We start from the raw sequence: 27,788 nt of genomic DNA, 5'->3' as shown, positions 1-27,788 counted from the left end.
TAGTTAATATGAATTGGTTTGTACCTGGAACCTAACCCGACTTCCCTCTGGGGTCCCTGGTGAGCCCCAGCTTGTCAAGAGTCTGCAGATGCTTGGTTTCCTAGATTTGACCTCCAGGTCTTTCCCAATCCCCCCAAGACTAAGTCAGATCCCTCTGACTCACATTCTCGGAGGTTTTGTGTTTCCTTCTCCCTTCATAACATTTACCTGAAACGTGATTAAATCAGTGCATTCATAGCTCTTTAATAGCTCTAGCCTGCCTGCTAGGATGTGAGCTCCCTGAAAGCAGGAACCATGCTTATCTTGTTCCCCACAGCATTCCCAGAGCCAGGCACAGTGCCTGGCACATAAACACTGGACAAATGAGACTTCTTTCTTCCATTTTAAGAATTACTTATTGAGTATCTGTCATGTGCCGGGTACTTGCCCACATCCATTTTATAAGCAAGATAAGGGGAAAACCCCCTTTTCCAGGCAAGGAAACAGAAGCTCCGGAATGTGAGAAGTCAGAAGCTGGCCACAGAGCCAGGATTCAACCCCAGGCCTGCAGTCCCTTCTCATGCACCTGAGTCTCATGACCCTGGCCCCCTGGCCCCGCAGAGAGGCTGGTTCATGCTCTCTCGTGGAGGAACACATCTTTGTAGAAGGCACTTATGTTAGCTGCTCACTCTTTGGTTTCATCTTCCCAGTGTCTTTCCTGCCCTTTGGGCGTCAGTACCTCCCCAGGCTCCTCCCTCTGTCCTCAGGGGCTGCCCCTCCTTCTTGTACCTCCTCTGGAGGTTTGGTCCAAACAAGGCTGCTGAGTAAGTCCCCTGATTAAACCATTCCATCGTCAGCAGCGGCATAGACGTCAAGAGCTATCCAGGGACTTCCTCCCCCGGCTCCCTGGGAGCGAGCGAGCCTGTGGCACCTTCTGGGCAGCGCCCCACCCACTGCCCTAATGGAACTTCTGACCAGCCACTGAAGCTGGACAAAAAGTCCATGGGAAAGCAGCCTCTCTGGGCTGGAAACTCTTTCAGCGCCGCGTGCGAGGCTTGGTGCAGCTGCAGAGTTCGGCTTCCCATCACCTCTCTGGCGCCCCCTGCTGGGGAAAGCTGGCTGCAGGGAAACAGGGACGCTTCCGCTCTTGGGTCATCTGGCTCCTGCTGCAGGTCTTGAATGTGACATCTGAGGCTTGAGAAGAGATCTCATCAAACCTGGAGCCCAGAGCGACAAGGAAGAGCCACTCACCAAAAAAGTTCCAGTCGTGGAACCTTGAAGAATACTTTGCAAAGGGTGGCCTCTCTGCTCTGCATTCCAAGGAAGCCTTGAAAGATCCTCGCTCAGGATTAGGCAGAGGACAGTTCAAGGGTTGGCAGCTCTCCCATCACACCCTCTGCGCCAAGACTGGCTCCGTCATGCCCCCCTTACCGCCGTCTCTTGACTTCTCTTGGGTTGGAGAGACCCCACGGAGCAAAGGGAGCAGCAGGATCTGCTCGCTGCTGTTGGCTCAGCTTGTGATTCCAGCCCCGGAGCCTCATCCCGTTTCAGTGACGAAGCAAGTGTGAAAAATGGAGCGTGATGGGGACATCACAAGATCTTCCAGGCCCTCAACTGTAGCTGCCTGCTCTCAATCCAGCTGCGATTGCCAAGGGGCAATTAGATGTGTGTCTGTCCCTGGGTGCTTGCGTATGCATGTTTGTGCACAGATGTGTGTGTGTGTGTGTGTGTGTGTGTGTGTGTGTATACACAGGGCTGGGAGCTGGGAGGCAACCTGGCTTTGGTGGCCCAAACTCGCCTGCTTCCCCTTCTGGGTCTGCTGGCCTAATTCCCAGCTGCAGCTGCCATTCTAGGCCCCCCTCCCCGAAGCAATCTCCCTGCAGATTTGGCAGTGGGAGAGGAGGGGCTAAGAGAAGGGAAATGAACCGGAGAGAGAACTGAGCTCTAATCTGATGTCGATGATCCGGCAGCCTTCCCCAGCTTGCTGCCCTCTGCCATCAGCTCCCCGGGCGATTTTCTCTGTGCCCTGCACTCTCCCCTCTTGCCTTCATCTCCTTAAGAAAGTGTCCAGAAAGTTAAACCCAGACACACAAACACACACACAATCCACCAAAAAAAAAAAAAAAAAATCAGAGAGCAGGAGCAGGCAGACGAGTAAGAGAGCACGCGCGCAAGAGAGAGGGCTCAGAACGGGCCAGGAGGAAGAGCTGCGCAGGCAGAGGGAGGCTGGGGTTGGCCGTGACAGGGACTAAGATCTCTTAGTCCCCAGGAGCCTCCTTCATGGACCCGGGGATCCTGAGAGGGGCTGCCTCAGCTTAGGATGGGCAACTGTGTCAAGTCTCCACTGAGAAATCTCTCAAGGAAGGTATGTTTCTGGAGTTCCCAAGACCTGGGGCAGGGGAAGGGGGCATCTTGCCATCTGTTCCAGAGTTGGGGATGGAGAGGGTGGGCATCTGAAGCTTGCTACCCTTTCCGTGGGTTCTGTCGAGAGCTGCTTCCCTGTTCCCACCCCCAGATTCCCTCCGATCCCTGTTTTCGGTGTCTCCGGCTCTGAGCTGAAGTTGGGACCTACAGTTGCATGGGGGGCTGTGTTTGGGAATTAGCACAAGATTTAGGAAGGAAGCCATGTAGTTCCGGACCATAAAATGACAAGCACAGGTCCGTAGAATGTGAGTGGATGGACCCCCTTGGGGCTACTGTATCAGAAGAGGGTTGAGTTGGGCTTTTGACCCTGCTGCTACTGAGGCTCCTTCCCAGCTGTAGGGTCGGGGGGGTGGGAGGGGTCCTCATTCATCTCTTTGAGGGTCTCTGGCCCTCTCTCCGGTGGTCTCTAAGCCTTCCAACTGGTGGGTTTTGAAGTAGACACCATTGCTACTGGGGTAAGCCCTGCTACCCTCAAAAATTCCTGAATCCGGTCAGAGAATCTCAACTAGAACCAGGCTGGTTCAGGGCCCCGGATTGTTTTCACTGAGAAATAGGATGTTGAGCAAAGGTGTCTGTAAGTCGCTTTTTGTCATGGACTTATTGCTTATACACCAGGATAATATCCTTTTGCAAGAATTCCTTTTGGAAAGCAAATCACCGCCTCCAAAACATTTTTTATGCAAAGCTGGGCTTACATCTATAGGGTTTTGCTTCAAGTGGGTTCTGCCTGTGTTTCTAGTCCTCTGTAGTCAAGCCAGAGAAGAAACTCATGGGTATTATTTAAAGGGAGAAGAAGTGATAAGGATGTTTTCCTCCAGTTCTATCGTTTTCCGGTCAAGGAACTTGGTTACCACTGGGGTAAATGACTTACCCAAGGTCTCAGGTTAACTAATGGCATCTCTGTCCCTAACCCCATATTACCTCCCAGGTCGGTTGGATAGTCTTCTTAATTTAGGACATTCCGGGCTTTTCTGCTCGTCGTCTTCCTCATTTAGCTAAGCTGCTCCCATCAAATTCCCTTTAATCTTCACTGGTCCCTTGGATCCTTCTAAGGGCTGACTTTCTTCTGTGTGTACAGCCTACATCATCTCTCATCTTAGGGGGGTCTTTGGCACCAGAGGTGGCCTCCATGCTGTTGCAGAGAAGCGGAAACTGACCTGAATTAGTCTAGAGGACCACAGGGTAAAAGCCTTTCCCCTGGAGTTTTGTCCAGAGCCTGAAGAGGTGAATTTAAGAACAAGCATTGTGCCCCCCCACCCCACCCATCTTCCCCGTACACAGCAGAGTGCTTAAGAGCCATACTTCTCAAATCTCTTCTTTCCAGCCATGTGACCTTGGACAAGTTGCTTGACCTCTCTGGGCCTCAGGTCCCCCGTCCACCAGGTGGGAATACTAATATTCACCTCCTAAGGTGATTGTTGGAAGCAGATAAAGTGCTGTGCACGCTGCCGGCAACGGAGTCCTCAATAAATGGCAACTAGTATTACCGTCATCATGATCCTAATTGGTCCGCTCTGGGTGTTCGGAGAAGTGGGGGTGCAGGGGAAAAAGGAAAATAGGAGAGGTTTTGTTTGAGTCCGTGGAATAAGGTAAAAGACAATAAAACGCATGGCATTCAATTTCGTGTTCTTTCATAATAGTAATAATTGCCTTCTTCTGAATAGCTACAACATATCTGGCGTCTGTGATCTCTTTCGCTCTTTTCCACCAAGTAGTTCTCTTGGCTATTTTATAGAGAAAGGAGCTGCACTTAAGAGATAAGAGCTTTCCCAGGTCACACAGCCGAGTGGACGTGGAGTTAGGGTTTTTGAAACGCTGGTCCGTGTGTGAATCCATAGTGGGTATTTTATCGGTATTTTTGCCTCCGTGAGAGGCTGCCTCTCTCTTCCTTGCTGTCAGATGTGTTAGTCACAGATTCCCACATCTGACCTGACATCGTCCGGATTCCCACTCACTGCCGCGATGCCCTCTCCCACCTCACCAAGCCCTTTCTCATTTAACCACTCCTTGAATACCTCCAGGGAGAGCAAGTTCTGACCTGCCTTCTCTTGGCCAGCTTGCATTGTTAGAAAGCTGTTGGGTCGTGAGGCCAGCTGACCCCTCCTGTTGCCATGCTACACTTGGGAGACATCCCCTCGGTGCCAGGATACATTGTCAGCCTGTGGGCCACTGCCCACTTGGCTTCCTGAGCGTGGTAGCTGGGGAGCCGGGAACGGGGAGAGGCGGCCTGCTCCGGGCTCTGTGCAGGGCAGGACCAGGCTGTCAGGTGCCATGACTGGCCGAGGAAGATCAGCAGCCTCCCGGGGCAACTTGGTGCCAGGCGCTATTATGATTAAGACATGCAGTGGAAATTCCCCAGCCACCGCTGGTGCCTCCTTCGTGGGAACACATTCTTCTCCATCCCTTCTCAGTTCTTCCCTGATTGGCAAATATTCTCCCACTTCCTCTGGAGCCAGAAGTAAATGCCTTCTGGCTCCCAGCATCTCTCATGTTGCATCTCCACCATCGTCACCACCTTCATCACCGTCATTGTCATCCCCATGGCAACTCCATGTATTCGGCTGTTACCATGCTCCAGGCACTATGCAATAGCTCATTTATTTCTCACGGGAATCCTGCGAGTGGCCACGTTGATCCCCGCTGGGCAGAGAAGGAAACTAGAGCACAGAGAGGTGAAGTCACCTGCCCAAGGTCACATAGCAAGCAAGCGGCAGAACCAGAATTTGTCCCCAAGACTGTTGGAGCCCAAAGCCAGTGTACTAAATCGCCTCTCAGAGTTCTGTGCTGCCCGCTGCCTCCTCCCTCCTGGCTTGCGCTCGCTTTGAGCCACGTGTGCGAGACTCAGCCAGAAACGAAAAGGCTGATTCTCTACACACATCTCAGGAGATTGTTTCTTGGGGTCCAGCCGCTCTCTACTCCCAGGCTTCCTCTGAGCCAGCCTCCCCGTTGGGAAGGTCTCTCTGGTTCTGCTCTTGCTCTAGCCTGGGTCCTGGAAGCCTGTGCGAGTATGGCTGAGGCTCCTAACTCTTTTACATATCAAACCAGAATGTCCCTTGGTCTGACTGACATCTCTCAAGTTCTGAGACAACCAAAAACCTACCCTTAATGCATTCACTGAACTTGGGCTTTGCACTGAGGACCTTCACCCAGGGTCTGAACCAGGATACTGCTTCTCTCTCTCTAGGCCTGGAACAGGCTTAGGAAGTTGAAAGGGAGTCTAGTCTGTAGCCCTAGAGCGTGGGGCTTTGGGGAGAAGAGGCATGAGAGGAGAGGGAGGACGAGGTAAGCCAGGCAGGGGGAACTAGTTCTGCTTCTCAGTCTGGGGGGACAGGCTGCCCCCTAGGTCACAGGATCTTCTACTGGGCACAACCTTCTGTGAGCTGGAGGAACCTGGCAGCAAGTGGGGGGGGGGCAGCAGGATAGAAGGGTAGGGTCTGTAGCTCTAGGGTTCTAGGACAAAGACAGCCCTCCAAGGTTTAGCTGCTCTGTTTCTCCTTGGGAAGGTTTGCCTCCAAATCCTCACACTGAGGGGAGGCATCCAAGCTCAGGACTGAAGGCAGAGCGCCCTGTCCTGGATCCTGGGGGGCCTTGGGCATCCTGGGGATGCCAGGATGGAATAGAATGTTGTGTCTGGATGCTGCTGTTGTCCTAAGGGGACAGTCTCTGGGCAGTGCTGACTTTTTATAGCTGCATGGGAACCATCAGGGGGGAGGAGGGGAGGGCCAGGGCCTGGGAGCACAGCTATATTCGGTAAGCAGAGAGGGCCCCTGCCTCAGCCTCTAGAGGTCGGGCAAGCTGGGCGGGGAGCCAGAGACAGACGGGAGGGGGAAGAAGGAGAGCTGCTGGGGGCAGAGAGTGTCTAGTCTTGAGGCTGCAAACTGGGAAAAATCTGACCCACAGATGGGCTTTGCCCTGGCCCAGCCGGTGCTTTAAATCAGAAGGAAACATTGAGCTGAGTTAAGTAGCACTGCCCCTTCAGAGGGGACCTACCGCCTCCATTTTGCCCCAGGCCGCCCTCTTCCCCTGCCTGCTTGGTTCTGTTAGCAAGTCCTGTGTGTTTGCACCTGCGGTCCAGCAGCCTGCCTGAGCCTGCTCTGCGTGGTCCCAGTTCTGACTGTCCTCACTGCCTTCCAGTGGCGTCCAGCGGGGGCAGGGCCACATATCCGTTTAAGAGCATCTTGGCCAAGGACGATACTCATTAGTCTCTGAGTGAGCACCTCCCACTGGCTGGAGCAGAACCCCCACCCCACCCCTTCTCTCTGTAAGCTTCCACATGCACGTGAGTGTGTGATTCTTTGTGTGTGTATGTGTTGTGAGCATGTGTGTGCACATGTCCCACACAATGGGTGTCACTCCCAGCTCTCCCTGGAGCACCCGTGGCAGTCAAGCATCAGAGACTCCATCTGTTGAACTAATTTGACTCCTGCCTCCCATGCATCCTGAGAGCTCTCCGAACCCCGCTGTCTGACTCTCAAGGGCCTCCTCTTGAGGACAGCCCCTTCTAGGACCAGGAGCCAGGCTGAGGCCAGGAGGGCCAGTGGGGCAGGGAGGTGACACCTGCCTCTCTTTTGTATTTGCTTGGTGCTGGCTGAAGATGCGCCAGGAGGAGCAGAGCAGCTACACGGTGGTGCAGACGAGCGAGGAGGGGCCGGCAGCCAGCGGCGAGCTCCCGGGACCGCTCCTGATGCTGGCCCAGAACTGCGCCGTCATGCACAACCTGCTGGGCCCTGCCTGCATTTTCCTGCGCAAGGGCTTCGCTGAGAACAGGCAGCCTGTACGTAAGTTGGCCCCAGTGGAGCTGCGCTCGACTTGGCTTCAGAGGGCATGAGGAGGTGCTGGGAAGAAGAGGGACTCTGTCCGCAGCAACCTGTGTCCCCTCGTGGATATACCCCAAACCCTCAACTTGTGAATCTGACCCCCCCCAAATTTCCCACCCATGGCTGCGAAGCACTAGTGAGTCCACATCCACCAGCAAGAAGTAACAATAGCCGCTAACGTTTTTTGTTCGCTTGCTTGCTTGTTTTCTTGAGCACATGCTCTGTGCGAGGCTCTGTGCTAAGTGCTTTGGTGCATTGCCTCATGTAAGGCTCAGAGCAACTCTGAGAGGTAAGTCCTATTATCATCCCCATTTTACAGGTGAGGAAACTGAGTTGGAGAGGTAAACATGCTCAAGATAACAGCTAGTGGGTGGTAGAGGTCAGAAGCAAACCCGGGGAGTCTGACTCAAAGGCCTCCTGTTCTCTTAACAGCAGTACTGAATACACAGGCCTGTCCAGGACAACTTCCTACAATGGTGGAAATATTCTACGATCCGTGCTGCCCAATACAGTAGCCACCAGCCACACGTGGCTGTTGAGCACTTGAAACGTGGCTAATATGACTGAGGACCTGAATTGTTAATTTCATTGGCTTCTGATTCGAATTTAACTAGCCACACACGGCTGCTGTGTCCGGGCAGCCTCCTTCAGGTATCTGAACAGCCCCAGGGAGGAAGGTAATGATGATGATGTCACAGACACAAACATTTGCAGGTTCCACTTATAATGCCACATGCGAAACACTGTACGTATCTCGTCTCACGGGATGCTCGCAAAGGCCCGGCAGCATGGGTACTGGCATTAACCTATTTTACAGATGAGGAGACTGTAGCTCAGAATGCTGAAGTGACCTGCCCAAGGTCCCACAGCTAGGAAGTAGCAGATGTGGGCGTTGCACTAGAGTTTGTCTGACTCTAGAGGCCAAGCTCTTCTGCCAGACTGCACATGTTAGAGAGAAAGAGTGTGCATATGCTCTTTTCCCATCTGACCCCAGGGGATGGTGCTCACCCTTTCCCTGTCACACTAGTGGGTGTCCCCGGCTCTACTACGCGTACCTCCACTGCTCTGCAAGGGGAGCGTGTGATCTGAGGGCTGGCCGCCTGGACTCTGCCAGGCCCACTCTGCCAGAGGTAGCTGGATTTCCTGCTCCCTGGCTCCAGCTATGCAAGAAGGGGAGAGGGCTGCAGTGGGGGTCAGCAGCACCTGGCTCCTCTCCAGTCCTGCAGAGCTGGGTCCTGGAGAAATGGCAGGCTGCTTGAGGCTTAAAGTGTGGGAAAGGACTCATGTCTGAATGACTTGTCCTAGGGCGTGTGCATGCCTGCAGTCACCTGCTTGCTCACTTCACTTGCAGGTGGTACAGGGCATTGCAAAAATCATCCTTTTTGACCACCCAAGATGCTGCTAAGCAGCCCCTTTATTTATTTATTTATTTGTTATTCTATTTGTCAGAGAGAGAGAGAGAGAGAGAGCGCGCCCAAGCACAGGCATGGGGAGCAACAGGCAGAGGGAGAAGCAAGCTCCCTGCTGAGCAAGGAGCCTGATGTGGGACTCGGTCCCAGGACCCTGGGATCATGACCTGAGCTGAAAGCAGATGCTTACCTGAGCCACCCAGGTGTCCCTCAGTGACCCCTTTCTAGAAGATTCTGGGAGTTTCCAGAGCTGACTTCTCTTGCCCTGGGGCCAGTTTACAGTGGGTGGGCAGAAGCTGCCTCTTGCCTGCCCTGGCCCTGTTGGCTAGAACAGCCTGCAGGCACAGCTGAGACACCTCACCTCTCTGGGGCCTGCCTGCGTGTCTGTGTTCCTGATAGGTCTGCCCACACCTGGCGTGTACTTCCTCAGGGCGGGCACACCTGCCCCACGTTCTTCCTGCCCAAAGTCGGAGAGCTGTGACATGGGAAGGATGAGCCCTGGGCTCCAGTTTTGGAGCCTGCTGAACAGGTCCAGCTGGGCACCCATTCTGTGCTGGTCTGTCTGCCTCCTGGGAAGGCCTGGGGTGACTGGCACCTCACCAGCCAGAGCCCCCCTGCGTTCTCTGGGCCTCCTCTTTGGAGACTTCTCTGCCATCTGTTCAGACGCCTAAACCCAGGGCTTCCTTGAGTCCCCAAGGAGACCTGGGCACGGCTTGAAGCTGGAGATGCGTGCTTTGGACCCTGGCGGCAGCCAGCGGCACTGGCAGCCCCCAGGGTCCTATGCTGTGTCCCATGACAGGGCAAGGTGTAGGATGGGGGTCAAGTTGAAGAAGGTGGGTCATGCCCAAGAAACAGGGCACAGCCCTAATTCTGCCTCCACACCTGCGGCTCCTCCCCCTCCTCTTCCTCCCTCTCCAGCAGCCTGTCTAGTCCCGGCTTTCTGTCCCTCTAGCCCTCCTCCCATTGCCTTGCAGACTTCCTCTCTCTTGTGACCCACAACCACCCTCCCACCCTGCTTTATTTACAGGTTTTTGCCTCCAGACCAACTCTGTTCCCTGACACATTCTTGTGTCTGGAATGGGGGACACAGATGGGGCTCTGGGGTCCCTGGGCATCTCCTGTGTCTATGGGAGATGTGGGGCTGCACATTTTTTCCCTCAAAGATGTGGTCCAGGCACTCTCCCCATCCAGTGCTTGCTGTCCCTCGGATGGTTCCCAGGCTGGTCATTTTATGACTTCTAGGCCCCTCACAGCTGCTAATAGGAAGTGTTCTTTTGTTTCAGGACAGATCTCTGCGGCCAGAGGAGATTGAAGGTAAGACGCAACCCCTTAGGCGAAAGGGTTGCTCAGCTGTCCAGGAAGGTGAGGGAAGGGAGATTGCTGGGAAGAGAGGCAGAGACATCTTGGCTTCCTGGGAACATGGCCTAGAACAGCGCTGGGCATCCCCTGTGGGGCCAGGGGTCAGAGGAATGCAGTCCTGGCAGCTCCAGGGCCTGGCCCTCCCAGCCAGTGGGCTTTCGGGCTGCCTCTGCCCGGAGGTTCTGCGGGTCCCACTTTCCTTCTTTTATTCAGCCATGCCCACTTTCCTTCTTTTCCTCAGAGCTCCGAGAGGCCTTCCGAGAATTCGACAAGGACAAGGATGGCTACATCAACTGTCGGGACCTGGGCAACTGCATGCGTACCATGGGCTACATGCCCACCGAGATGGAGCTCATCGAGCTGTCCCAGCAGATCAACATGAACCGTGAGTCCCTCCGCTTCCTTCCCTTCCCGTCCCTGCCAGCGGGGCCCGCTGCGATCACACAGGCCCGGGTCTCAGTTCTGGGCCCCTCTCTTCCTGGCTCTGTGACCTGGGGCAAACCACTTAGCCTCTCTGAGCCTGTTTTCTCACCTGCAAACTGTGAAACGAGAGGAGCACAAGAAGTCCGTGAGGGAATATGGAGAGCCCCGCGCCTGGCACACAGGTTGTTGAGCGGAAGGAAGCTATTTCTCCCGTTATTCTCTGTCTGACTCTGGGTTTTCCCAGAAGCGGACCCCAAGACAAGGATTTGAGTGCAAGCAGTTTATGTGAAGGCGAAGGGAAGCGTCAGGAGGGAGTAGGGAGGGGAGACCACGAAGAGAAGGCGCCCACAGAGGGTGAACTCTCAAGCCAGCTAACACGGCGAGCGCTGAGAGTCTCCTTCTGCTCCGCAGCCCGGGGAGTCAGTGCAGCGCGCCCATCTTGAAGTTAGAGCTCTCCCCTCTCCAGCCGGGGGTTTCAGGTGTTTCGTCAGTCACTGGCGGAAAGGTGTTGTGGGTGTGGGGGTGGGAGGGTGTCAGTTCTCCAGCACTCCTACCTGCTGGGAGGTCTTGTTGGAGTTGAGTTTCCATTTGCACAACGAGAGTAAGGCTTGGGACAAATGGGCCAGGCACTCCTCACTTCTGCTTTCTCTGCCTTTCTGCTTGTGTGTCTTTGTCTCTCTATCTCTGAAATTCTCTGCCTGTCTCTGTGACCCAGTGTTTCTTTCTTCCATCCATATCTACCTCTATCCACCTCCTGACTGGTTCCCTCAGCCTAACTCTGGCCACTCCCCTGAGCCATTCTTTGACAAACCGCCGGTCCATGGTCACCTCTCTGTCCTCATTTGGCCTTTGGTTGTACCCTGGACCTGGCACTGGATAGGTCAAGGAGGGGTTCACAGTGCCTTCCTTTGCCTAATTAGAGATGGGGAGTAATTGGATGGGTGACCTAGCCCTTTCCTCTGTCTCCAGTGGGTGGCCATGTGGATTTTGATGACTTCGTAGAGCTAATGGGACCTAAACTCCTGGCAGAAACAGCAGATATGATTGGAGTGAAGGAACTGCGTGATGCTTTCCGAGAGGTGAGTCATGGACCCTGGACAGGCAGGGGTGGGGGGGTTGTTAGAATTCCAACCCCAGGGTAGTTACTTAAGAGAAACCAGAGCCCTGGACCACATACCAGCGGAAGGAGCTTGGACAGAGAAGGGTCTCTGGGGAAGGGGGTCAATGAGGCTAGAAAAGGAGCCCAGCCTTGGGAGCTGCTTCTCCATCCCCCACGTTGTAGCTACCCCTCTCTCCTCTCTGCCCTCTCTAGTTCGACACCAATGGTGACGGGGAGATCAGCACCAGTGAGTTGAGAGAGGCCATGAGGAAACTCCTGGGTCATCAAGTGGGACACCGAGACATAGAGGAAATTATCCGAGATGTGGACCTCAATGGGGATGGACGAGTAGACTTTGAAGGTAGGTGGGGTTTGAACGTCAGAGAGAAGCCAGTGGGCATCCATGAAGACTTCCAACTGTGTATCCATTCATGATTCCAACTTTCCATGCTCTTACCCTTCCATTCTCTTACCCCTCCATCCATGCACCCCTGTAATCCACCTTTCCATTCATTCCTACCCCCATCCATCCATCCATCAATCCATCTTGCCAAATCTCTCTCTCTCCATGTGTTCGTTTACCCGTCTCTTCCTGTGTCCAGGTGTCTATCCACTCATCCATCTCTAAACGATTATCCGTACTACCGTTTATTCATGCACTTATGTTTCTATCTGCGCATCTGTTCAGTCTTCCGCACATTCACCCATGTATCCACTTACCCATGTATCTCTGTCTATGCGTACATCTGTACTTCTGTGCCTCTGTTCACACATTCATGTATCTCCATCCATCTGCCTGTACCTCTACCCACACTTCCATTGATCTGTTTGTAGAGTCATTTCCCCATCGACATCCAACTTCTCATCGATCGATCCACCCGTTCACCCATCCATCCACCCTTGTGTCTAGTGACCCCATCCATCTCTACCCATTTACCTGTCCACCTACTCCTGCATCCATCCGTGCTAGGTATTTTCTGAGCACCCTCTTCCTCGGTCTGACGCTCAGGCCTCCTGAGATCGAACCACAGCTCACCTCCCCAGTTGCAGCTCCTGCTGTTCCTTTACTCACTCTCCGCCTTAAAGCCACACTCTGGTACTTGTGGTCCACAATCCTGCCAAGTTCTTGTTTGAATGCACTGAACAGGATGCCTTTTATTCTGTTCTTCACCTGGACTAAATTCTCTCCACCCTTCAAGACCAGCAGTGGGCCACTTCCTCTGGCACTTCCTCGCTGATTCTCTCCTCTTGCCTGGGCTTTTATAGCACCTCGGGCTCACCCTCGTTCTTCACACTGTCCCTCGAGTGCTAGCCGTTTCTCCTGTTGACGGAACTTTTGGAGAAGAACATTTTATCTCTGTATTTCCTCATAATTCAGTACCTGGCCCATAGCTAATGCTCAGTAAAAGTGTGTTTTTTTTTTAATGAATCAATAATAATTCCAATAGTTACCATTTACCATACATATATTATACACCTGTCACTGTACTAAGTATACTTACATCCATCGTCCCATTTTATTCTCATAACAACTCTCTGGATTGCACTATATTGCCTCATGGTACAGATGAGGACACTGAGGCTCAGAGAAGTCATATGACTTGCTTGAGATCGCCTAACTAGTAAGAGGCAGAGCAGGATCATACACCAGGTCTGGACTCTCAACCGCTACATACGTTACCCTGCCTGACACCGTGCAGGGCAACGATGGTACACAGGGCAAAAGTACAGTCAGACATTGACTCTGGACTCCAGGAACTTGCATTCTGAGCAGAAAGACAAGGTAAACATGTGCCAGAGTGTGAGTGTATCCAGAACACAAAGGTTGGGAGGTCGTTTCTGGGGAGCCAGTCGGCTCCAAGTTTGAAGACAGTGTGGCTACGTGGAAAGAAGACTTTGCTGCCACCACATCTGAAAATTTCAGGTCGCCCTGTGTCCTGGTAGTGCCCCCCCCAACCCCACAGACAAAGGCCCTTCCCTACAAGCCCAGCGTCCCCCATTTATTCTTCTAGCATGTATTGCACACCTGCTGTATGTCGAGAACTGCCTTGAGGAGCCCAAGACCAGCAAGGAAAACAGAAGCCAACAGTATAGTCCATGCTGTTTTGGGAGACATACAGCAAGTTATGGGGTGCAGAGGGGGCATCTGTGCCAAGCTGGAGGGGGGATTAAAGAAGGCTTCCTGGAGGAGGCTATAAATCAGTAGAGCCCTAAGGGATAAGTAGGAACCGCCAGGTGAGAAGGAAGGATGGGGTATCTACCCAAATGAATTGAAACTTACGTCCACATGGAAACCTGCACACAGATGTTTATAGCAGCTTTATTGACAATTGCCAAAACCTGGAAGCAACCAAGATGTCCTTCAGTTGGTGAGTGGATAAACTGTGACAATGGAGTATTATTCACACTGAAAAGAAATGAGCTATCAAACCATGAAAAGACACGGAGAAATCTTAAGTGCATATCGCTAAGTGAAAGAAGCCAGTCTGAAAAGGCGACATAGTGTGTGATTCCAACTGTATGACGTTCTTGAAAAGACAAAACTATGGAGACAGTAAAAAGATCAGTGGCTGCCAGGGGTTTAGGGGGAGGGAGGGAGGAGCCGGTGGAGCACAGAGGGTCTTTAGGGCCGTGAGACCGTTCTGTGTGGTACTGCGGTGGTGGATACACGTCCTTACACGTGTGCCACGACCCACAGAAGGGACAGCACCAAGGGTGAACTTGAACGTTACTGTGGCCTCTGGGTGCCCATGACACACCGGCGGAGGTTCATCGAGTGTATCAAACGTCCCACTCTGGTGCGGGATGTTGATGGTGGGGGAGGCCGTGCGGGTGTGGGGCAGGGTGTAAATGAGAACTCTGTAGTTTCTGCATAGTTTTGCCATGAACCTAAAACTGCTGCAAACAATCACGTCTAGTTAAAAGAAAAAGGAGAGAGGGGAGACAGGATGCAGGCGAGCTGAGAGGTGGAGGGAGGGTGAGTGTGCCAGCTGCACCACGAGGGAGATCGGGGTGGTCGGAGCACAGGGATGGGGGGGTGAGCCGTGAGAGAGACGTCAGCTGGGGCCCCAGCAGGGAGAGCCTTGCGGCCGGCAGCAGGATATTGGACATTTTCCCGTGGGGAGCCCTGAGAGGTTTCAGAGGGGTCAGCTGTGTAGATGAGACAGCCCCCCACCAGCTGCTATGCACAAGATGGATTGGAAGAGGCTGGATGGCTGGAGGGGGCCAGCCCCGGGCTGGCGCAGTGGCGATGGAGGCGGGGGGGGGGGGCACTCAGATCCGAGGGAGATTTGGAGATTTGGAGGTGGCAGCCTGAGCGGGCCCGACTGTGCTGTTTTCTCTCCACCCCGTCCTGTGCCCTCGCAGAGTTTGTCCGGATGATGTCCCGCTGAGGCCTCGAGGGCCCCTCCAGGACTGCCAAGCTCCCCGGCGGGAGAAGAGGAGCTGGAGCGCGCCTCACCCCGCCGCAGCCGCCAAGAGCCCAGGATGGACTGGCGGACGGGGCCTGCCTGCACCCCGGGGAGGTGCCCACCCCGGAACCCCACCCCTCCGCACTGTGAAAGACTCACAACTCCTGCAACTGGAAAAGGGGGGCGCCCGCCGCCGAGGAGGCCACCGTGCCAAGCCGGCAGAGGTGACGCCGGGCGCCAAGTGCCATGGACCCAGCCGCTGCTGGCAGGGTGGGCCAGGGAGCCCGCCAGCAGCCCCCACACAGCATGTCCGTTCTGGGGCAAAGCCTCTCGCCGCCCTCCTTCGCTCTGTGCCCGTCCTAGCTCGCCACAGCCCTGTTCTCTCAGAACCAATAAAAGTATTTCCAAGGCAAGGGCAGCTGTGGGGGTCTTTTGCTTCTTGGCCCCGGTCAGATGACGCGCATTTCCTGAGTACCGACTGCACGCCCAGAGCTGGCCCAGCAGTCCTGCATTCAACATGCATTTATTGAGCACCGTTAGGGACCCGCTGTCATCTCAGAAGCCAGAACCTTGTACCTCTAACTGGAGGGGAGCCTGGTGGAGATAGCGATCTGGCTGGGTACCCAGCTGCCCCATACAAAGTCAGGCTCTGTAAGAAAAGGAGAACAGACATCGGCTGAGCATCCAGCAGCTTCTGCCCCCTTCCTGTCTTCCTGGAGCTTTCAGCCTGGCGGGAAGACAGACACGAAGTACTTCAATATGTGGTTACAAATTGTGATGCTTTTATGAGGGAAAAATGCAGGGACCTGTGGTAGGCTCTCCTAAGGAGGCCTGGCGTCCTCCGGGGAGGTCAGCAGAGGTTTTCCTGCGGAAGCGATGACAAGGTGTTTGCCACGGAGGAAATCCCAGGGTGTCTGTAAAACAGATGTCCAAACAGCTGCCCTCTGCTCGGCAGAGTGGGGAGCAGGAGAGTAGAGTGGTTAGGCCCCGGGTTTACTTGCTGCGTAGCTCTGGGCCAGTCATGTCCCCTCTCTGGGCCCCATATGGAGCAGGAATAATAAAGGCCCCAGAAGGTCATCGTATTTCTGCCCTCCAAGGGCCACCATTCACATAACCGCCATGGAAGTCACTGTTAAACAGGACCCGTTTGTAATGTCTAACGAGTTCCCGCAAGTGGAGGGTTGGAGGCGTCTAAAGGAGATGGTGGTGGGTAGAAGTTACCCAGAATCTTTGACGGGGTTAGGGCGGAATCAGACAGGTGTGTAGGATGGACCTGTGTAGTTCGAGCCTGTGGTTCTCAAACTTTAGTGTGTGAGAGTCACCCGGAGATTTTGTTAAACCACAGTCTGGGCCCCGCCCTGGTGATTCTGATTCAGGGTCTGGAGCGGGGGGCCGTGAATTTGCGTCTCTGACAAGCTCCCAGGGGGTGCTCTTGCTGCCAGTTGAGGACCACACTTTGGTTTTTAAAAGCCTCAACAAATCAAGAGCGCCCATGACATAAGAGTAATGAATAGTTTTGCCAGAGAACAGAGAATATGAATTTCACCAGAGCATTGAATTCCCCAGCCCCGGCTTTGGAGGCAGGCGGTAGATTCTGGTGGAACAAAAGGCTTATCCCCAGGAAAGGGCACTGAAATGAGTCCTTCTAACTGCGGGACCACAATTTGAATAACACTGCTGTAAGTCCCAGACACTTGGGAGGCAGGTGTGCTCCCAGGCAGCAGGGTGGGGGTGGGGAGAGGCTGTGGGCTAAAGGCTGGAAGTGGGTGGTTGGGGGAGAAATCCCTGCCCTTCTGTGCAGCAGAGGCAGGATCCTTGTTCTCAGACTTGGCAGGGAATGTGGGAAGGACTGAGGGCCCCCGGCCAGAGGCCTGGGTAATCCCCGTGTCCCTGAGGCCAGGGGAGGCGGCAGGTGGGGGGGTTGGGGGGGCTGGGAGTTCCAAATTCACTCTCATAATCCAATTCCGAGACTAAGCCCTTGGCTCTGTGCCCCGCAAGGCAGGCCTGCAGCTCTGCCCGCTCCTGTATTGGCTTGGCTCGGCCCAGAGCCCTCAGATCCACACAGTTTCAGAAATGCAATGGCCTTGGAGGGCCTCAGGAGCAGTTCATAGAAAGAGGGCTTCTGTGGGCATCTCCGTCAGCTGATGGGATGAGCCGCTAGTGGCACTGCAGGGAGAAGGTGGAGTTATGGTGTCAGCTAGGACACTTCTTCCTTTTTTATTTATTTATTTATTTATTTATTTATTTATTTATTTGACAGAGAGCAGAAGCAGGGGGGAGTGGCAGAGGGAGAAGAAGGCTCCCCGCTGAGCTGGGATTTATTTATTTATTTATTTATTTATTTATTTATTTATTTGACAGAGAGCAGAAGCAGGGGGGAGTGGCAGAGGGAGAAGAAGGCTCCCCGCTGAGCTGGGAGCCCAACTCAGGGCTCTGTCCCAGGACTCTGGGATCATGACCTGAGCCAAAGGCAGAAGCTTAACCAACTGAGCCACCCAGGCGCCCCATAGGGCATTTCTTTCCCCAGTGTGGTAGCCTCCTAATCACAGACACAGTGGCTATGATAAAGTGACTTGAAAATATAGCCAGGCCGCTATTTGGAGGAACCCTAGTGCTCAGGACAAGGGAAAGCCCAGAGGCTGGGCTTCTGCCTCTTCCAGTGCTGAAACTCCAACGCCTCCTCTTGAACTTGTCTTATATTTAGTGGTTCCTAGCAAGATTGTTTGAAGAGAACGTTCTACTATGTTTCAAGAATCAAGACTCATTTTTCTAGACAGACTCTATCCCAGGTGGGAATTCCTTTTTTTTTTTTTTTTTTTAAGATTTTATTTATTTGAGAGAGAGAGATTGAAAGCAGGGGGAGAGGGGGAGGGAGAAGCAGACTGTCCACCAAGCAGGGAGCCCAACACAGGGCTAGATCCCGGGATGCTGGGATCATGACCTGAGCTGACTGGCAGACACTTAACTGACTGAGCCCCCCAGGCGCCCCGCAGGTGGGCATTCTTTCTGTGGTCTACACTATACAACTGCTTAACTACCTCCCGTGGCGGGGAACTGGGTGTGTGTCATCTTGGAAGGGCACTCATTGTCTGAAAGGTCCTTCAGTCTGAGCCTGGATTTGCCTTCGTATGACTCCTAAAATCCAATTCATTCATTGGTGCATGCATGCATTGGACAGACATTTACTGTGCACCTACTGTGTGCCCGGCCCTGTAGCAGGGTCCCTGTCTCTAGCAGGGAAAATGGTTCAGAAAACAGGCAGGTACAAGGTAGTGGCATCACTGCTGCTTACTAGGCTGCTTACGAGGTTAGCCTAGGAGAAGTGAGGCTGTGTAAAAGGTAATCTGGCAGGATGGGGATAGGGTGGAAGGAACAGATTTGCTAGGACCCAAAGGATCAGCCATGCTCAGTCAGAGGAGGTGAGGGGAAGAGTATTTCTGGTTGAGGCAACAGCACGAGCAAAGGCCCAGCGGTAAGGGAGAGCCTGGGTCTTTTGGGAAATGACGCAGAATTCCATCTGCCTGGTGAACTGGGCTGGAGGGAGGAGCAGACAGAGATGATGCTCTTCGGGGAGGCAGGGCCTCATCCACCGCAGCCCCTGGAGTGTGGAGAAGCTCAGGTGGGACCTCTGAAGGGCGGCCTTCAAGTGTCAGTCGGGCCCACGGCAGCAGAAACCGTGGTGCCTATAAAAGGCTCTCTTTTGGAGCCAGATATGTCCAGGGGGTGGAGCAAATCACAGAGCTGCTGAGGACACCCAGGAAGATCCCTTTAGCAATGTGGTTAATAGCATGGGCTCTGATCAAAGGATGGAGGAAAACAGACATTCCATGCCCCGGATGGAAGAACACCCCCCCCCCGGCCCCGCCTCCCCGGAATTTGCCAGGAGGACAGAACCTGAGTCTGAACGTGCCTCTAGATCCAGCGGGCAGTTGGCAGGAAAATCAGAGGACAGAGTAACATGCTGAGTTCTGCCGTGAGTATTCTACCATCCAGGCTGGGAAACCCCACAGATCAAACAATGAAAGCTCTTCCATAAATAAATTACAAGAAAAAGAGAGGGAGGGAGGGAGAACATATAGATTCAAAGAGACTGAAAAGGTACCAAATTTAAAGATGTGGCTGACTAGCCAACAGTGATTAGGGATGTATACTCAGGCGAGCACATCATAGAGAAACACAGGGAATTCTTCCGTAAAAAAAAAAAAATTCTTCCTATAAAAATCCGAATTGTGGTTGATTTCAGAGAGAGGGCAGGAGGGGGCTGTGACTGGGAGGGGAGAACAGACGGGCTTCCGGAGTTTCAGGCAAAGTTCTATTTCCTGACCTGTGTTCTGCTTACACGGGTGTTTGCTTTGTAACAATCCACAAGGTTATACATTTGCTCTGTGTGTTTTTCTGTTTGTCTTCTTTTGTAATAAAAAGGCTAAAAGAAGTGTGAGCTCCGGAGTCAGCCAGCTGGGTCCAAATCCCTGCTCTGCCATTTTTCAGCTACGTCCTCTTTGGTAAGTGATGAGACCCTCCGGACCTGTTTCCTCATCTGTAAAATGGGGATAATGTTAGAGGGTTGTTTTGAAGATTAAGCAAGTGAGCGTAACAGAAGCCCTTGGAACAGTACCTAGCACTAGAAGCATTATGCAAGTTTTGCTATTATTATGGTTGTGTTGTTACTCCCCATTTCTCTACCCGTCTCTCCCATGTGTCCTCATGCTTCCAGGATCCTCGCTTAAGGAAAGAGGAAAAGAGAGCCAGCTATGGTATTCTGTAATGGCTGTGGCGGAGCCTCTCATTGACAGCGAAGAGATAATCAGCTTAAACCTGGGATCTGGCTCGATGACCAGGGAGTGACTGTCCACACAGCATTGTCCTGCCAAGTAGCCCCGATGCTGCTGGCTGTGCCTGTGGTATAGGTTACAGAGCCAGAATACCCTTTCAACCCCCGGAGGTGCCTGCCACCTGCTCCCATTCTCTGCTGATGCCCGTCTTTCTTAGAAAGAGGACAGAGGGCATGGGCTTCAGTGGTAACGTGAATCTGGGCTCAAATCCCAGCTCTGCCACATAAGGGAGTTAAGGGGTGTATGTGTTCCAGGAGTCCATCTTCCTCTTCAAGCCTCAGTATTTATTATTAATAACAGTATCTGCCTGATGGGGTGGGTGGTAAAGAGATGATCCCCGCACAATGCTCAGTAAAGGGCCTGCCTCAGGGCCCTCACGCATGCTGTTCTTTCTGCCTACAATGCTTTTCCCTGCACTTCCTCCAATAGCTGGATCCTTCTCATTTTGGAGGGCTGTGCTTAAATATCTCCTTGACTTCCCTATTGAAGGAAGGTAGGAACCCATGGCCACATCCCATGGAGACTATTTAGAGATAGATGAAATTCATGGCCTGACGTGTAATGTTTATTTTATTACAATACATTTTTGGTTTTCTGCTTATTGTATGACATCCCATTACCCCTCACGAGAACGGACCCTCCGTGTTGGCAGAGACCACCTGTGTCTTGTTCGCTGCAGTATCTCCAGTGTCTAGTAGGTACTCAGCAATTATTTATTGAATAAATGGAACAAATCCACGAATATATAAATAAATATATCTGTTCACTCCTCTATCATCTGTCTTCCCTGACTGGCTCGTGAGGGATGGAAGTGCAGGATCTTACCTGACCTGTCCTCTGCTGGGTCTCCTGGACCTCTTGCACTCGGCCAGGTGCGTACTGCATGCTCAGTAGATACTTGTCAGATGGATGTGAGCTTGGGGGGCCAGAGGGGGGGCAGCCATTTGTGACTGTTGCCATCAGATGCAGGAAGGGCTCCAGACCCTGTTCCCGGTGATTCTCTGGACCTCAGGTCTTGCTCTGCTCCAGAGCTGGGTCTATTTGGATCATTTCCGTGTGCCCGGGGCGGGGGGGCATGAAGTCGTGAATGCAAGTACTGTGAATGGGAAACAGACCAAGGACTCGGAGCTGGAGAGACCTACATTCTTGTCCTTGACCTATCATGTTCAATCTCTGGGTCCTTGAGCTAGCTGGTGAAGCTTCCGTTTTCTCATCAGTTCCAGGGGAAATAATAACCATCGCAACAATAACAACATATTTGCCTGGAAGGGTTTTAGGGTCAGATCAGGTAGCAGACATGAAAGCCCAATGTGGGTTGAAGAGTCCCATATACAAGCGCATTAGTAGATACAAAGGCATGAAAACAGCTGTCGAAAACCAAATCCTAGAGTGAAACTCGAATTCTGGGGAGACACTGCTGGGTGTCCATCAACATTGTTCTTTTCTTCTTCCTTAGTAATAAAACTCTCAATTTCTATGACATTCAGAATGAAGACTACATTTCCCAGCCTCCTTTGCAGCTCACAGTGGCCTTGTGCTCAGATTCTGGCTGATGGGATGAAGTGTGTGCAGTTTCTGGAAAGTGTCCTAAAAAGGAAGACCTAGGTTTCTTTGCCTTTCTTCCTCCTTCTTGCTAGCTGGAATGTGGCCTTGAAGCTTGGGGCTTGAGCAGCCATCTTGGACCATGAGGAAGAAATCAGTGCTGAGGTGGAGTCAACGGAACACCAATACAGAAGCAGCCTGAGTCCCTGACACCTCAGAGGAGCCCCCCTCCAGAGTCCTTAACCAGAGAGGAAAAACCTCTGTGTCTTTTAAGCCATTATTACTTTGAAATTTTCTTTCACTTGTAACCAAATTTATATGTAACTGATACACTCTCCAAAAAAGGTAAACACTTGGGCTAGATGTGTTTTGTTTTGTTTTTATAAGATTTATTTATTTATTTATTTATTTATTTGAGAGAGGGAGAGTGAGAGAGAGAGAGAACACGAGCAGGGGGGAGGGCAGAGGCAGAGGGAGAAGGAGAGGAGCAGACTACCCACTGAGTGCGAAGCTGGGACTCGGGGTTCGATCTTACCGCCCTGAGATCAGGACCTGAGCTGAAATCAAGAGTCGGAGGCTTAACTGACTGAGCCATCCAGGCGCCCCTAGAAGGGTTTTATTTTAATTAACAAACTCTTATACAACACCAGCTCTGTTGCTGGCATTCTATCAATCCCTTTACAAATATTAACTTGTGAATTCTCATTATAATTCTAGGAGAGAGAAATCACTATTATCCCCATTTTACAGGTAAGTCTTGGGAACTTCACCAGAAGACGGAGATAGATCTTGGAATATTCTCTTGTCAGTTTCTGCTTCTGGTAATTCTTTCAGTCAACAAATATACACTGAGCACATAGTATGTGCCAGGTCCTCTGCTGGGTGTTTGGGATATGAGGACAAAAAGACAGATTCGATGGCTGGTCTCATGGAGTTTACAATCCAAACTGTCCTGTCCAACATGGTAGCTACTAGCTACATGTGGCTGTTTACATTTAAATTAATTAAAATGAGATAAAAACTTAGTTCCCCAGACAAACCAGCCACATTCCAGATGTTCCATAGCCATAGGTGGCTAGTGGTTATTGTACTAGATGGGGCAAATGTGGTACATTTCCATTATGATAGAAAGTTCTGGTCTAAAGGATAGCTGGCAAGTAAACTAGCCATTTACAATTCACTGTGTGAGCACTGGCTATCATATTTCTTTCTTTCTTTTTTTTAAAGATTTATTCATTTGAGAAAGAGAGTGGGAGAGAGAGAGCACAGGCTAGGGGAGAGGCAGAGGGAGAGGGAGAAGCAGGATCTCCCATGAGCAGGGAGCCCGACTCCGGGCTTGATCCAAGGACCCTGGGATCAGGACCTGACCCCAGGGCAGATGCTTAACCGACTGAGCTTCCCAGGCGCCCCTGGCTATCATATTTCTTATTGCTTCCCTAATTTGCCCAGCTCCGGGGGAGGGAACAGAAAGGAGAAAGCAGTGGCTTTATTTACTTACGTAGTATTGTTGGGTATATGTTAAGTTTTTTTTATTCATCAATTCACTCCAACTTTACAATCACCTCATTTTACAGATGAGGGAACTCAGGGAGGGAATGTGACTGGCCAAGCTTACACCTAGAGTAGACAATAAACATTCCCTGATGTTCCTGGCTCCATAAACCGTGTCCTCAACACAATGAAAAGAATCTAGGAGATAATAAGAACATTTAGCTTATGTGGAGGGCTTACGATGGCCATGGGAGGCACTCTCCTGAAGTCTACTTTCTGTAATCCTCATCCTAACCTTAGGAGGCCAAAGGTTGACATCACCTCATTTATAGGTGAGGAAACCCGGATGCAGAAGGGAAGTGACTTGCCCAAGGCCACCCAGATGGGAAGGCGCTTGCTTTTTCTGTCCACATCCTAGGCAAATCCAGTCCTGCCTGGCTTCTTCCCTGTGACTCATATCCTCCTGGGGGAAGTGAGGAAAAGCCGAGTCCATTCTCCCTCCCCTGAAGTTCAGTTCCAGTTGCTCACTGGGGGCCAGGGCCAGGACCAGGAGACACCAGGGGCTGGTTCCCAGGCTCTCTGGGTAGATCTGGCTCCCCTACTGTCTGACTGCTAGAGGCCCGGGGTGAGGAAGCTTGGCTTTGGGACCAGACCACCCACCTCTGAGTCCAAGGGCTGGAAGGGGGTGCTGAGCAGAAGGCAGGACTGGCCCCCACCCCCTTTCTGTGTTTACCTTTTGAACTTTAATTGTGAGCTTATCTTTAAGGGAAAGAATATTCCATAAACTTAAAATAGGCAAGACTTAATTAATAGCATGCTTTGTTCTTCTGATCCTTATCTGTTCAGGAAGACACACCCCTTTTCAGTTTTGTGGGTCAAGGTGAAACTGCCTCTGGGGGCTTACCAGCAAGCTGCTCCATTTTCCACTTTTTTTTTTTTTGTAAGATTTTATTTATTCATTTGACAGAGAGAGAGAGACAGCCAGCGAGAGAGGGAACACAAGCAGGGGGAGTGGGAGAGGAAGAAGCAGGCTTATAGCGGAGGAGCCTGACGTGGGGCTCGATCCCAAAATGCCAGGATCACACCCTGAGCCGAAGGCAGACGCTTGACGACTGTGCCACCCAGGCGCCCCTATAATTATTTCTTCTTATGTGATTAATAGCTACTGTGTACTAAGGACCTACTATAGGCCAGGCATTCTGTTAAGGGCTCCTATCATCCTAGTACAGTGGATCTTCTAGTTAATTCCATTGCACAGATGAGGCCCAGAGAGGAGAAATGACTTTCCTGAGGCCACATAGCTCTAAAAAAGTAGAGCTAGGCTTCAAATCCATGGCTCTATGCCCCCAAACACCCATGACTAATATTTATTGATCATTTAACTATGGGCTCCAGGGTCCCACCATGCTAGCTTGTAAAACATGTTCTTTTTGTTTTTCTTGTTTAAAATATGTCTTTTTATTTTTCACAATTCTACAGAGTATGTACAATTGTTCTATCCATTTTGCAGATGAGGAAACTGAGGCTCAGAGAGATGAATTCATTTACCCAAACTCACACAGTGTTTAATGGCAGAGCTGTGATTTGCACCAAGCTCTATCTGAGAGGTAGCTTGGTTCAGAGGCTAAGTATTAGATGAGAAACCAAAAAACCAGATTTTGGCCCTCATTGTGTGGGCAAATCACCTAACCCTACTGAACTTTAGCTTCTCATCTGCAAAATGCTGGACATTATTTTCCCAACTTCTTGTGGTGGTTGTGAGAATAAGTGGGTGGGAATTAATGGTTATAGAGAAACTGTCCATCGGGGCCCAGGTTTACAGGCCTTATCCCAGCTTTGGATGGAATTATAGTGAATTTTATCTTTTTAAAGTTCTCTTCTGAGTTGTCTGTATTTTCCACAAAAAGTATATTTTTCTTCCACAAACAAACAAAAATGGTGTCTATTAAATTTTTAAAAAATTTTTCCAACTTTAGTGAGAAATAATTGATGGACATCAATTTTTTTTAATGCCTATAGCTTTATAAGATACTTTGAAATCAGGAATTGCGATGCCTCTTGTTTTTTCTTTCTCAGGATTTCTTTGGCCATTTGGGATCTTTTGTGGTTTTAGGAGTGTTTTTTTCCTACTTCTGTAAAGGAGTGCCATTGGAATCTTGACAGGGATTGAATTGAGTCTATAGATGGCTTTTGGTATTATTGACATTTTAACAATATTAGTTCTTTCAATCCACCAACATGGAATATCTTTCCATTTATTTATGTCTTCTTCAATTTCTTTCACTGATGTCTTATAGTTTTCGGAGTAGAGATCTTCCACTTAGTTAAGTTTATCCCCAAGTACTTATTGGTTTTTTTTTCAAGATTTATTTGAGAGAGAGAGAGAGAAAAAGAGAGAGCGCGCGCATGCGCGCGCCCACACACAGGAGCACGTGAGGGGGAGGGGCAGAAGGAGAGGGAGAGAAAGAATCCCAGACAGACTCCCCACTGAGCGCAGAGCCAGAGGTGGGGCTCGATCTCAGGACACTGAGATCATGATCTGAGCCTAAACCAGAGTCAGATGCTTAACTGCCTGAGCCACCAGGTGCCCCTTTATTGTTTTTGATGCTGTTGTAAATGGAATAGATTTATTTCTTTTTCAGATAATTCATTGTTAGGTGTCTATTTTAAAACATCTCGTTTAATCCTTACAACAACTGTGAGGTGGGTGATCTTATTTGCATTTTAGGAGAGGTGATTGCAGAGAAAAGGAGTAACAGAAGTAGCTGGGAAGCCACTGAGAAAGGAACTGAACACAGTTCTTTCTGACCCCAAAATCTCAGTTCCTGTCACTCCATAGAGGGCAAGTTCTCCATCCCGAGAGGGTGCTGGTGGGCTTCAAGTAAATTATTAAAATAGAATTTAGCTATCATCCCCCCACCTCCCTTTCCCCAGCCCCAGACAACCACGAATTTACTTTCTGTCTCCATAGATTTGCCTATTCTGAACATTTTATATAAAATCAGTAATACAATTTGTGGCCTTTTACATCTAGCTTCTTTCACTCAGCGTAATGTTTTCAAGGTTCATCCATGTTGTAGTGTATACCAGTACTTTATTACTTTTTCTGGTTCAACAATAGTTTATTATATAGATAGGCCACATTTTGTTTATCCATTCATCAGTTGATGGACTTTTGGGTTGCTTCCCCTTTCGCTGCTATGAACATTCGTGTTTAAGTTTTTGTGTGGATACATTTTCATTTCTTGGGTAAAATGGAGTGAAATTGCTGGGTCAAATGGTTACATTACTTTCTATGAACCTCAGATCTAGCCTTCAGAGTAGGAACTACTAGTTTCACAGTTGAGCCAACTCAGACTCAGAGAGGTGTATCATTTGCCCAAGGCCACACAGTGAGTAAACGGTGGAACAGGGTTAGGACCCAGGCAATCTAGCTCAGATTCCAGGCTCATCCTGCCTGCAGGTCTCAGAACTTTTGTTTTACCTAAGAGTTAGTCTAATCCACCAGCTACTGTATCTCAAAAAAATGGGCCAAGCTCCGCTATACACCGGTAGCCCAGCCAGGAATGGAATTTGAGGAGTCCAGTGGGGGTTAGCCAAGTATCTTATTCATCTCATGGGGTGACCGAGGATCTGGGGAATGGAGGGGAGGCTTAAGGTTGGGTCTTTTGAGTCCTCCCCAAAGATTTAATCCATTTTTATGATAGTTTCTCCTGGACTAGGCTAGGCTGCCTTACGGATAAAATAAACATGAGCTTCTGGAGGTAGTATGTGGCTAGAACATGGGCTCTGCAGGTCAACTGCCTTGGAGGGAGGAAGCCCCCGGCACCTCTTTGTACCTGTGATCCCCATTTGCACCATACCCCTGCTCTGAGGGCCATTCAAGTGCTGACTTATCAGGTTCCTCCAAAGAGTGGAGAGTGGGATAAGACACCCTAGTGCAGGACTCCAGAGGTGACTTGATATGGAAAACATGTCTGTGGGAGCAAGCTAGTCCAGATCTTTGCCAAATATAGGGGAGAAGTAGGACTAAGGGGATACTCTAAAAGTTACCCCTGTAGGGTCTGGCCCTGGGGGGCTGGGGAAGGAATTATGGGGCATTTAAATCCCTCACTGATACTCTCCATTTTGGTATCCCATTTTGTTCCTTTATCTCTGTTCTAACTAAATAATTGAGCTGTGGGTAGTTCAAAGTCTGCTGTTCTCATTCAGGACCCTGGGTGTGTTTTTGTTCACTGCTGCACAAAGCTCATTGCCTGGCACGTAGGAGGTAAGGTTGGTTGTCGGGTAAAATGCAAAAGCCCAGTTAAATTTGGACTTTAAACAAAATATGAATTATTTTTTCACATAAATATGTTCCATTTGTTTATCTGAAATTCAAATTGAACTGGGCTTCCTGTATTTTATATGCTAAATCTGCCAACCACAGTAGCAGGGTCTCAAAAAATATTTGCGGACTTTGCGTTGGCTCTGCCCTAAACTTGCGGTGTGACCGTTTGGCCAATACTGCGACCCTCTCTGGGCCTCACTTTCTCGGTATGAGAACTGGGGGGTTCGGACAGCGACCACAGCGCAGGGATCGTCAATGTAGTAAAGTGCTGGGTGAACTGCCAAAGAGCAGAGACAGACCTCCGTGCGAGCCTACACCTCCAGAGTGGAAACCACGCTAGACTCCCCACACCATGCGGGGGAAGTCCCGATCCAGCCCCTGAGTAGTTGGGGCGGGCCCGAGGCTGTCACCATGGATACACGGGTAGCCTGGAGCCCCTCCCCCACAAGGCCACGCATTTCCGCTGCGTTGGAGCCTTCTGATTGGGTGGCCTCCTGGACGCTACCACCAGCCCTGAGCCTGCTCAGGGGTGGGGGCGGGGTGTTGTCCTCGTGGGACTCGTTCCCTGAAGACCTGTGCTTTTGGCCTCTCTGGAGGGATGGGTTCTCTGCCTCACAAGGAGAAAAACACTGAGGCTCAGGTCGGAAGAGTGTCCACTGCTACGCCTACTAGA

General features: G+C 51.2%; 1 protein-coding gene and 1 long non-coding RNA gene across 8 annotated transcripts in view; both read left to right on the top strand.

The window, feature by feature from the left end:
* CABP1 (calcium binding protein 1) overlaps positions 1-15,333 on the top strand; it is a 51,766-nt gene extending 36,433 nt beyond the window's left edge. For 2 of the 4 annotated variants that reach the window (XM_045791555.2, XM_087857276.1), the window contains 6 exons: positions 6,998-7,177; positions 9,913-9,943; positions 10,230-10,373; positions 11,381-11,490; positions 11,724-11,871; positions 14,877-15,333. In XM_045791555.2, coding sequence (XP_045647511.1) covers positions 6,998-7,177; positions 9,913-9,943; positions 10,230-10,373; positions 11,381-11,490; positions 11,724-11,871; positions 14,877-14,902 — 639 coding nt within the window. In that variant the 3' untranslated portion in view covers positions 14,903-15,333. Of the gene's footprint in view, positions 1-701; positions 2,345-6,997; positions 7,178-9,912; positions 9,944-10,229; positions 10,374-11,380; positions 11,491-11,723; positions 11,872-14,876 lie in introns of those variants that run through there. The other 2 variants (XM_045791556.2, XM_045791554.2) reach the window with 2 other exon arrangements.
* A 3,347-nt stretch (positions 15,334-18,680) lies between these two features.
* Positions 18,681-21,710, top strand: LOC123788309 (uncharacterized). 4 transcript variants are annotated; one of them, XR_015722317.1, is made up of 6 exons: positions 18,681-18,893; positions 19,343-19,422; positions 19,635-20,245; positions 20,383-20,446; positions 20,556-20,624; positions 21,240-21,710. It is a non-coding gene; the product is annotated as an uncharacterized LOC123788309 (long non-coding RNA). The 4 variants fall into 4 exon arrangements; XR_015722315.1 differs by having other exon boundaries at positions 19,635-20,446; XR_015722316.1 differs by having other exon boundaries at positions 20,182-20,446; positions 21,240-21,704.
* The last annotated feature ends 6,078 nt before the right edge of the window (positions 21,711-27,788 follow it).

The sequence above is a fragment of the Ursus americanus genome, chromosome 30 (genome assembly GCF_024610735.1).
Source record: "Ursus americanus isolate L20-20 chromosome 30, mUrsAme1.1.p, whole genome shotgun sequence".
In the NCBI taxonomy this organism is placed as follows: Eukaryota; Metazoa; Chordata; class Mammalia; order Carnivora; family Ursidae; genus Ursus; species Ursus americanus.
This window is presented reverse-complemented; position numbering and strand designations above follow the sequence as displayed.